At 39.1% G+C, this 11415-nt stretch overlaps 1 protein-coding gene across 1 annotated transcript in view; it reads left to right on the top strand.

Moving 5' to 3' along the window:
* Positions 1-497: 497 nt before the first annotated feature.
* Positions 498-11415, top strand: part of Su(Tpl) (Suppressor of Triplolethal) — an 84313-nt gene continuing 73395 nt past the window's right edge. Inside the window, exon 1 of the mRNA XM_085486552.1 lies at positions 498-1589. Within this exon, the coding sequence (XP_085342678.1) occupies positions 1452-1589 (138 nt within the window). The 5' untranslated portion in view covers positions 498-1451. The remainder of the gene's footprint in view (positions 1590-11415) is intronic.

The raw sequence follows: 11415 nt of genomic DNA, 5'->3' as shown, positions 1-11415 counted from the left end.
GATCTCTTCTACCATTCTCATAATCCGTAAACATCATATAATTCATGTGTGTAAATAGCAGCGTGAATACAATACCACCGAAATTTCGCAATTGAGCCATTATTAAACAGACTCAACAAATCATAACCTCATTACATTGAAATGACCGATGACTGAGCGCACGTAAGCTCTTACATCAAGAAGCAGTGCTACCAACACGACTATAGTCAGCTTACACAATATCTAGATGGTAAAACATCACGTTCAAAAAAAGCAGCTAAATTTTTTTCTCTTTCTTTTCTATGATAAATTATTAAATTATATAATTTATTTTCTATAATAAATTCTATACGTTTTTTTTTTCATTATATACGACAAATAGCAATTTAAGAAATAATTAGCTTCGCGCGGAAGAGAAATTGAAGAGGTTTGACGTGAGAACGCGGCGTTACGCCGCGAGGTTCGCTTGGGCGCCGACAGGTGGCGGCAAAAGTACGCGGGAGGAAACTGGCGGCGAGGCATCAGTCGATCGTTGGCCGTCACCGCGCGAGGACGGCGAGATCGTCCTTGGCTCGACTCTCGGGTTATTCGTTTCGCGCGCGTCGCGATTGGTCTACCGTTTCCTTTCCGTAAGCCCCGCCTACCAGGTGGCTCGTTCGAAAGTGTGTAGTTGTGTTCCTTTACGCCGAAACGTACGAGCGTGCTGCTCTCTCCCGCTGGATCAAAGAGGCCCCCCCGAAAAAGAAGGTCCGGGTGTTCTTTAATTGCAGGAAAAATTCCAAATGAGTCGTGTCGGCGCGCTAATATGCGACGGTTGAGGGGCAGCCGAGTTTATGGAAAATCGCGAGCGCGTTCGAGAGTGGTCCATCGTTAACGGACGGGGTGTTGCTGCCACGCTGCGATATCGTCCGATCCGGGGGGGCTCGTCCGCGAGTAATAGTGCGTCGAGTGTCTTGATCTAAAGAGAGACCGAGAGAGAAAGAGAGAGATCCAAAAACATACGGAGATCGTGCACGCGAGAGGAAGTGGTGGAGGCAGCGGTGGCGGCGGCGTCGGCGGCGGCGGCGGAGGAGGCGGCGGCGACGACGACGACGACGACGACGGCGACGACGGAGGAGGAGGTGGTGGTGCGAGAAGGAAGAACACGTTTCGCGAGGCAACGTCTCGTCTCGCGTCGAGAGTTCCGGCTGAAGATAGCCGTTGTCGGTGTCGGCCGCTCGCCGCAAACTTCGCGCCTCTCCGCGAAGCGGCTCCTAGTCCGCAGGAGAAACGGAGTTTTTCAAACAGAAACGCGAGTGCGCGCGGGGGGAGAGAGTGGTGCGTTATCGTCGTGCGCCGCTTTTTACGGCGAGCCCCGAGCCTCGAGGGAGGTGGTGGCGGCGAAGCAGGAGGAGGAGGACGTCAGCTGGTTTTGCGCCAAGAGGAATCGTGCGCGAGTGGGAGCGAGACAGTGAGAAGCCGCACACGGCGAAATGGGAGACGGTGAAATGGCGCTGGTGCCAGGTGTCCAGTATGGTTTGTCGTCGCACAATTTTGACGAAAACAACCTGATCTTCGTCAAGCTCACCGATTCGTCGCATCGTGCCATCCAAGCATACTTGAAGAATCGAGTGAGTAGCTTTTCATATATCGACATATCATGCTCTTTCGCGTTTAGAGAGGCTAGGATCGTCATGCGCGCGCGAACCTCGATGTATGTACATATATATGTATTTATATGTATATGTGTGTGCTCTCAGGCGCACGATAGCGCATTTACGCGCCTATATATCTGTGTAAGTTTATATGCGTGCACCGTGAACGAGACGGTTATATACGCGCGCGTGGCCTGCCTTCGTGTGTGTCGTAATATCGTGCCAAGGAGAGAGACATCCGATCGTCGTGTCGTGTCGTGTCGTTCGTTCGCTCGCTCGCTCGCTCGCTCGTTCGCTCACTTACTCGCCATATTTTCTGAGAAATTTCGTCGCGACGTCTCCTCGTCGCCGACGCCTGGAAATTCTTCGACAAGCTCGGTCCTCTTTCTCCCTCCCTCCTGCCCCCTTCTCTCGATAACCTCTCTCTTTTATCTCTATCTGTTTCTTCTCATAATCTATTCTTCTCGAAAGAAATCACGTTTTAAAAGGCCGGTTTTTTTTTTTTTTTTTTTGCGAACAGCTGCCCTTTTTGTCGATTTTTTCCCTTTGTTCCTTTTTTGTTTTCTTTGGGAAAAAATCCCGATAATTTTTCACGAGATAAACCCGAAAATTCGATACGCCCTCGTCTCAGCGTTTCCCTTTTTGCGGCAGCAGCAGTAGCAACGAGCGAACGAGCGAGCGATGTCGACATATCTGCTTTGACAACGGTAATTACGTAATACGAGAACACGAGAGTACGAACCGAGTCGAAAAATTATTATACATGTGCGTAACGGACGCACTTCCGCGCGGAATTTCACATGTGCACTGCGATCTCGAAGCATTTTCTTTATATATAAAAAAAAAAAAAAAGCAGTACTTCCGACGTAATCGCATAACTTTCTTGCAAAGATCCTCCCTCCCGTCTCGTAAACGCGAAAACAGATGAATCATCTCACGTCACATCACATCGATAGCAAGATTTCTGCGACCCAACGACTGCGCGTCGTCGTTCGTCTGTGAATTTTCTTGCACTTGTTTTTTTTTGTTGCTCTCTTATTATTATCTCTAGGTGATTGTTAAATATCCGATTCGGTTCCGCCGAATCGGTCGTAAAAAAAAAGAGAATGTGCATTTGTTTTTTTCTAGCCCTTTTATTTCGAAAAGTTTCTTCTTTTCCGATCGCGCGTATTTTTCCATTGCTTGAGATACCGAGGAATACACGGTCTAACGAGCATGAAGCGTTATAAAGCGATTGCGAATTCTTACATCAGCTGATTCTAACCTCACGGACGAGATTCGAAAGTAGAGGAATCGTGGGGCGCGCCTTCGTCAAAATAACGCCGCTAAATGCGATGGATTTGCATTCGAAGAAGACGCGAGTTCGAAGAAAAATTACATTCGATTGTATTCAATCGCGTTGCGCGTATCGCTTATACGCTGTGCTTATCGTCGATATCATTTTTAAATTCAGTTTTATTCTGTAGCGTGACTTGTAATCCATCTTTAACTCGAATTGCGTATCATACGTCGTGGCGAGGCGCCGTAAAACCGAGAGAAAACGACCTCGATAAAACAATTTCGCTGTCCATGGATTGTCGTGATTCCACTTGTCATTCGACATTAGGAATATTTCGCTTGAAGTCGATTTAACGTCGTATTATTATCGCAACGTGATATGCATTTGTGTGCTCAACCGATTGCTGAGAAGTCGGTCTGTAACGAGAAGTAAAGTTTAATCGGAAGCGACATACAATATGCACATATTTTGAAATTACATTTGAAATCATGTTTTACTTATATCGGGTCTTATTTACATAAATCGAATATTAATTTTTATTAGGTTCAGACTGGGTTCATTGAATAATTAGTATTAGAATAACTTTGTATAATGATAACGAATGACGCGTGATATATCTCACGTTAATGGCCAGTAAAGCAATAATTTTTTTTTCAAAACTTTTTTTTAATTACAATAAAATAAATAGAAAATAAAGAGAAAAAAGCCATTAACGCTTTATTTACATCAAAATTATAAGGGTTTTTTCATACTTGCTCGATATAATCGCAGAATTATTTACTTATAATTTAAAAGTAAAACAATAATACTTTTACTAGTTTACTCGTTTTAATTCGGTCTTTCATGCGGTATATAAAAAAGTTTGAAAATAAATGATTGATTGAAAGAGACGACCAAACATTGTTCTTCCATCAGAAGGAATTTTTAATTTATTGTTAGATGTTCGGTGTTTTAATGATCCTAGTCTCTGCGTGACATGGCTAAGAATACAGGTATAAAATAGCAAACGAGAGAGGAAGGAAGATAGAGAAGAACAGGGTTAGTTTAAATAGCACACCGTTTAAAAAGCGCTGCAGAATTCAAAAGCAAAGTCCCTTTATAATTCCAAGGGCCGGTTCGGATCTTGCTGCTTTGCTGTATCCCATAAGAAAAAGGGCGTGCCCCTTTCGAGAAGTGTACAGCTGTTCCCTCGAAAACTCGAATAACTTGAACCCGAAGAAACGGGGTTGAACAACCACATGTATATTTTACAAGTAGGAAAAAACCGAAAAGAATACGTTTCTTTTTTTTTTCTCCCTCTCACTCTCTCTACTTTCTTTCTTTATTACCCCTTGCCCTCTGGTAACCTGTGAGCTCGCTAAATGGATAGTCATGATCTGAATTATTATTTAGACCCAGACAGAACGAAATATTATATCGATTGAACGTTTAGCTTTTACTGTAATAGGATATCTACGGACATATTAGATCGATTCATAACTTTCGTTTTTGATTTTTGTTTAAATGATAGCATAAAGTGGATTATCATATATATTTAGATTTTCTAATTACCTAATTTAATGTGAGATTTATTTTATACTAATAACCTAACGTTTTATCTTCAAATTTAGAATGACATTCTATTCTATATTTGTCTATAATAGTTCATTTTTATAATCATTCTCATTCCTAAAGCATTAAAAATATCTACGTTAAATTATCTGTAAACAAGAAATGTACTTAAATACAGGAATGTATATAATAGAAGTGATATCTCTACATTAGGAGAAAGTAAGGTTATTAATCTGGGTAAATCATTTTCCAAAAAAGATATATTTACTGACAAAATTTACCCTAATATTTATTAACATCTAACAGAATATGTATATGTATCAAGAATTTAAAAAAAAACGCTACATATATAAAAATCACTTATAATAATATTTTACTCTCCAAAGTCTCCAATTTATTATTAAAACTTTAAAACTATTTAATTTTTTCGAGAATCCTTTAACTCACAAATAATGTTTAACTTTTATTCTTGACATTTTAAGCAATTAAAATACGTGTAAATTTCGTTTATCTGCATTTTTCCCATTTAATAGCTATTCATAATTGTCGCGTTACACTTTATCAGTATTAACACAATAGCTAAAATAAATGACAAAATTTAAAAAATAGCCAAGTCAGAATGTTCGAACAATCGGTCGTAAATTAGCAGTCGTCGATGCAAAAAGGTTATCGCGAGATTTGAAGACCCTCGTAAATTCGAGCGACACACGAATTTATTTATGAGGAGAAGCCGCGATTAAATATTCACACGTGCAAAGTCACAATTTGAGACTGTTTCGATCTTAGTTTTTTGTTCTCACGTGTAGAAACAACTTAATGGCTGTCGGGACATACCTATATAATATGACAAATGGAAAGTCGCAGATGATATTAACGCGCGAAATGCATTCCTCGGCGACATAAAGTACACATCGGGATCGTTAAAATAGTTTCAGTAGAGGGAGAGAAAGAAAAAAAAAGGATATCGCACCTTGTATAATCGCGCTATTAAATTGGCGACTTATATACGTCAAACGCTTCCAATTTACGCTTGGTATAAAATAAATTATGCGAGGTGAAAGTGAATGCCGGCTACGCAGGAAAGACGAAAGGAAAGAGGGAGGGGGTTTGCACAAAAGAGGGGAAGGCACGCTTCAAAAAAGTAATGCCGGTCGTTGAAAACCTTGAAAGTGTGTAAAACCGACTGGTCTCGGACAATCGTGATTCCATTCTGATTTGTATTTCTATAATACATATACACACATACATGCATACACGCATTATGTAAAAATAGGTGATCGTATGCCGCAAAAATTTTGTCGTAAATAAATTCGTACGTATATACAACACATATATATGTGCGAGAAGAGAGGTTTGCCTCGTGCTCTTCTCATACAGTTGCAAACATCATTCTCGTTTGCTTCGCGATATTCTTTTCCGTGAAGCGCAACACCACAAATAAATATTCTCGACCTATTTCACAGATTATATAATGCTTTGCATATTTAAGAACAATTTAAAAATATCTTTTTTCTCCCTTTTTTTAAAGAAGACTCATTTGCGTCCTTTATTTATATTATCAATACAAACAATCTTCTTTTGAAATATCTTATGTAATTTATATATATATATATATAATATAGCCGTGAATATTGAGAATGAATATTTATATTATAGGCTCTTTCCGATTACGTTCATTTATTTCGGTTTCCCGGAATGCGAAACTAATTCATGCTTAATTATCGGTTCGTCGATGGATCGGTGATTTATTTGATTAAAAGTTGCTGAATGCAGCATGAAATAGCTGCTGGACTGCGATCATGTATATGTACCTGGGGTTTTATCGTAGTCGTATTATTTTACGATAGCTAGGCAGCTTGGCTTTTATCTTTCGGCAATAACGCGTTCATATTCGCATGCGCTAATACAATTGTTCGACGAGGCGCTATGGAAAAAAGCTGTTTCGTGACGTGTTAGCGACTTGCAATCGCATTTGTTTTTTTATCTCTTTCAAGGCCATGTATCGCATATCTCGGTCATGTATCGGTTGTCTAATATGAATTGACGAGAAAAAGTGACTTTAACGAGCGAGCTACTAACATAATTTAGTCGCGTGTCAATTAGTACGATGATTAACATTATTATACAACAGTTGGAAGGTGTCACGTAAATGTCATTGTGCGTCTCCGGAGCGAAAACGTACGCACGAACGATGTTTAATGACTTATTTTAATGACATTAATGGATTACCTGATGAATCAGTTATCATCGATTATCAAACGAATGGCAATTCATTAAACGAAGGAAAAAAGGATATTTGCAGTCTTATATAAGCGAAATTATTTTTCTCGACTGTACACACTGACACAATATAGCGTTAGATAATAAAAAAAATCACGATATCTCTTTGCTTATTGTTAGTTAGACTTATTTTAATATTGTCATACGAATATCTCCTTTTTGAAAAAAGCGCGCGATTTCCAGCTAATTTTTAAATGATCTCGATCGTAGCAACATTATCCGTGCATCGACACACAATCTCCCGGAAATGTTCTCGATCGAGGTTGTTACGCTTTCGACCCGAAACGATCGAATACTATATCTGGTATCAGGGTTTTCGTCCAGCGACGAATTTCGACGAGAACGGTCTGGTGAAATCGTCGGCTGTGTCTCGCCGTCACGAGAGCGAAATTTCGTGCGGCTTCGAGTAGCTCGTTATCGGATGATGCGGGTGATCCCGAAAGATCGATGATGAGCCTTGTCTCATAAAACTGCCGAGTACGAGCGTGAATTGATTTGTGGATTTGCCGGAGAACCATCATTACGAATTCATGTATCGAGCATAGACTCCGCCGGGAGTCATGGCAACGCGGAATTATCCCGGCAACATTACGACACCGAGTTTAACACATAACCCGCGTTGTATCAGTCGCGTTGTATCAAGTCTGAGACTTTGAAACGATAAAACCGCGTAAAAGCATCGTAAAAAGTTGCGGTCGTTAGGACAATGGCTCTTACAAGGAGCCTGAGAATGCAGTCTTCGTGAACTTTGCCCTCCCTCTCGGAGAACATTTAAGCGGTCCTCTTCTCTGCTTTCCTTGTAAACAAGAGCGAAGGTTATTCCTTAATTTCTTATCTCTCCCGTGGAACAATTAATCGATATGAGTAATTCCCCCATGATTCTTGTTTTAAAATTAATCCGGGATAAATTGATAATTGAATTTACGTCAAGGCATTGGTTTGCGCTTCTATACATAATGACGTAAACTCGCGATTACGTTAAATAATGCTGATGTCATGAAAAGTAAAGGAAAATTGTTTTACATCGTGTCACGCTTCTCAGGATTTAACTCGGCATAGGTCAAACTGCAGCTCGGAAATTCCCATGGCAGTGATCAGCACGACAATCACTTTCGATAAGAATTGTTTGTACTATATATATATATATATACATATATATTCGTGTAACTCATGGAATGTAACTTCCGTTTTCGCACGCGATGATTCACACATGACGGCAAAAGACAGAGCGGCGAGACGGATCTTTATGATTGTGACGGAAAAGAATTAGAGTGTCTATAGCGGTCAGGGAAATCTGGAAAACCGGGCATTGTCAGGGAATTTTATCAATATGGAATTGTCAGGGAAAAAGTCAGGAAATTTTACTATTTATCTGAATTTTTTCACATTATTCTACATTTGTCTCAATAATTGAAATTTTTTATTAAATAAATAAAAACTTTTCCTTGACTTCCAGCACGCTAATTTTCTGTGTTGTTAAAAATCGATTCATCTACAGCGTCTTCGTTAATTTATATTTTTATCGTCGTGTTATTTTATTTTAATGTGTTTGATAGAGCAGACAAAACTAAAAAATTTGATATAATATAAATAAAAAAGGTGATTACTTAAATAGTTTATAATGACATGTTTCCATTATCGTATATAATGCAGATTGTATTTATAATTGAAGGATTTCATGATTTAACATTGAATTGCTTTATCTATGCAAATTATATATATTTGGAAAAAATAATACTAAAAAGTCAGGAGAAAAATTAATTTCTGGTCTTGGAAAATCTCGGAAAAAGTCGGAATTTTTTTCATTCAATTTGCTGGACACCCTGAGAGTGCGCGGCGTGTCTTTCAACTCGCGCGTTATCGCGCCGACTTCCGATTCTTGGACTTCGCACCCGCCCGATATATCGTCGGTCTCCTCTCTTCCGCTTTTCCTTTCCGCCGCGCGATTTCAGGCCAATAATTACCGGGTGCACGCTCGGCTGGACTCCCCAGCGACTCTCTCGACGGATATTCGCGGATGTAACACATAAAAGTGCCCTTCTCCGTCTCTTTAATCAACTGCGTACGATATACTATACTTTGTAAGGATGCGGTATATTTTCAGCAAAATCCGAAGTTCGTCGTCCGGATTACGCGACTTCGTCGGGATAAGGTGTTTGCTGATTCGCGTGCAAAAATTCTAGCGTGCGATCAAAGAGAAAGGCGTTACTCAGAGGGATTTTTTAACTTTGCGGAAAATGAGAGAGAAAATTACATAACAAAGAATCCCGCTAATTATTTTGAGAAAAAATATATTGCACGAAAAGCCGAATTACAATTTCATATAAACTTTTACTTTTATCATTTTTAATTTTACAATTTATCGAAATATCCTATTGTTTTATAATAATTTGTTAAACAACTATTTTAATGATGGGCGAATTGTTACTGCTTTGAAAGTAATAGATCGTTGACTTTAGGGGGGGACACTTTCTCTTATCTCCTTTTTCTCTAGTACTTCGTTTCGTGTCGGCTCATCTGTCGCGGATTGATGAGAAAGTAATGCAATTGAAACTCCATCGACCTCTATTGTCTCTCCGCGAGCGTATAAAAAGATTTGCGACCGAGAGAATTCCCTCCTTGCTTTGTGTGTATATTATCGTCGGAGATTATTATCCAATATGCGTCTCTGTTCTTACGAAATTGCTATAGGAATTTTTCAGACGACATTTCACAGCGCTCGGATCTTGTTTACACTATCCTTAACATATTATTCATCTAGAGAAAAATAGATATAAATTTGAAGAACTCGCGCGTTTTAATGAATTCGCGCGGTCGTAAAATTCCACCTCGAGCGATTAGGTATACGCGTAAGCTCGCTATAGAGTTGGAGAGATGGTGACCGGCACCGGTACAGAGCGGACTGGAAAAGGTTAATATCGTACGATGGAAAACGCGAATGTCGGAGCTTGCCCGAGTCCACGGCGGAGTCTCGCGATTGCGATAAAAAAGCTCGGTGAAGGGAGAGTGAGGTGATTCTGTGTGGTGTTCCGTGTGGTTATCTAGCGGGGCAAAGGCTTTCTCCGAGTAAGGCCTTTGAGAGGCATCCTTTCTCTCTAAGGACGTCGGGGCGTTGGAAGAGTTCGTCTCAAGGCCGTTGCTCTTGTACAAGAAATTATTACCGCGGTGCTCACTTTACAAACCGAATCGCGCCACTGTTGTCCGTATGCTTTTATCATGCTATGCTCGTGAATCGCAGTATTATCGTAAATTACTTACCGAGAAAATCCTTTCGGATTTAATCCGACCGCACGGCGATCGAGACCCTCGTGGAAATATTTCAGGCACCTTAAATACAATACCGGATATGTGACTGTATATAGATATATAATTATCACAAGAACTCTCCTTGGCGCTTATTCGAGTAATGAAACGGTAGCGTGTAAATATTCTACGTCATTGTCTGTACACTGCATTTTTTAATATAAAAAAAACTTAAATTATCCCTTCCATATATACATTTTTTTTCTTATATTATCTATTTTATATCTACTTTTTATTTAAAATTTTTTCACGTATTTGAGCATAATGAATGCTAATAATATAAAAGAAAGAGAACATCAGAAAGAAAATGAAAGCTGTTGAATATTGGATAAAAGTGTATAACGCAATATTGTTCCCTGTTCGATCGTACACACTCCTCTAATTACCGATAATTATGTATCCGCCCTAACTGGCACACAGGCGCTCGTCGCGAAAGTTTTTATATTTTGCCGGCACACGAGGCAAATCGCATGGACGAGGCGGGTTTAAAAAAGGACTCTCGGCCGCGTTAATCGTTCACGGGGATTTCCCGGCGTTTTACCATAATACCATGGGGCTTTCCCCGTTAGAGAAACGTGTACGTGCGCGCTGAAAAATTCTCGCCTCGCGACTCGTTCCATCGAGGCAATTTACGCGCCGTCCATCCCCCTATGCTCGTAATTAAAATGTCCTTCTAAAGGAATATATTTTGAAACATTTCAACGAGCGGCGATGAAGGAAAAAAAAACGCAAAGCCGCTTGTTTATACGCAAAGAACAGTTACGACAGAATATTTCATATGAAAATGCCTATTTGTCGGCATAATAAAAACTGAGCTCTATATAGTATTTTTTATGTGAAAGTTTTTTATCTTATATAGAAATGACACATTTACCCAACCGGGTAAAACTTGAAAGAATTTGCTACAAAGTCCGTTTGTTTCAATGGCACTCCAAGGATATCTTTTGTGTACATACGTTTAGGTACTGTCATTCTTTATTAAAGATTTGACAGCCCTTATACGATAAATGGTAGTTAAACCCTGAACACATAAGTCAACATTAGATTTCGTTCATTTATCTTGGACCTTTCGATATATGGCTATAGTTTCAAAATATTTTTAGACTTTTTAGGTTGCGTTATATGAAATAGTCGCTTTTGTAAATCAAAATAAAAATTGTATTTCAAAAAATTAAATTTTATTCAATCATATATATTATTTTTTTTTTAAAGAAGATAAATAATATTCATGCAGTTTTATAACATTTCATAAATAACTATTAAACTATATAAATTGAAAAACGGATTTATCTCAAAATTGATTTTCGAAACTTACAAATAAATAAAAGTTAAATAATTTTCGAATTATTAATCAAATTATTTTTATTAATAGACTCTTCTTCGAAGATT

Source organism: Nylanderia fulva, unplaced genomic scaffold (genome assembly GCF_048542155.1).
Source record: "Nylanderia fulva isolate GAGA-0341 unplaced genomic scaffold, ASM4854215v1 Scaffold11, whole genome shotgun sequence".
Taxonomy (NCBI): domain Eukaryota; kingdom Metazoa; phylum Arthropoda; class Insecta; order Hymenoptera; family Formicidae; genus Nylanderia; species Nylanderia fulva.
Note: the sequence above shows the minus strand (reverse complement) of the source record. Positions and strands in the feature narration are given on the sequence as shown.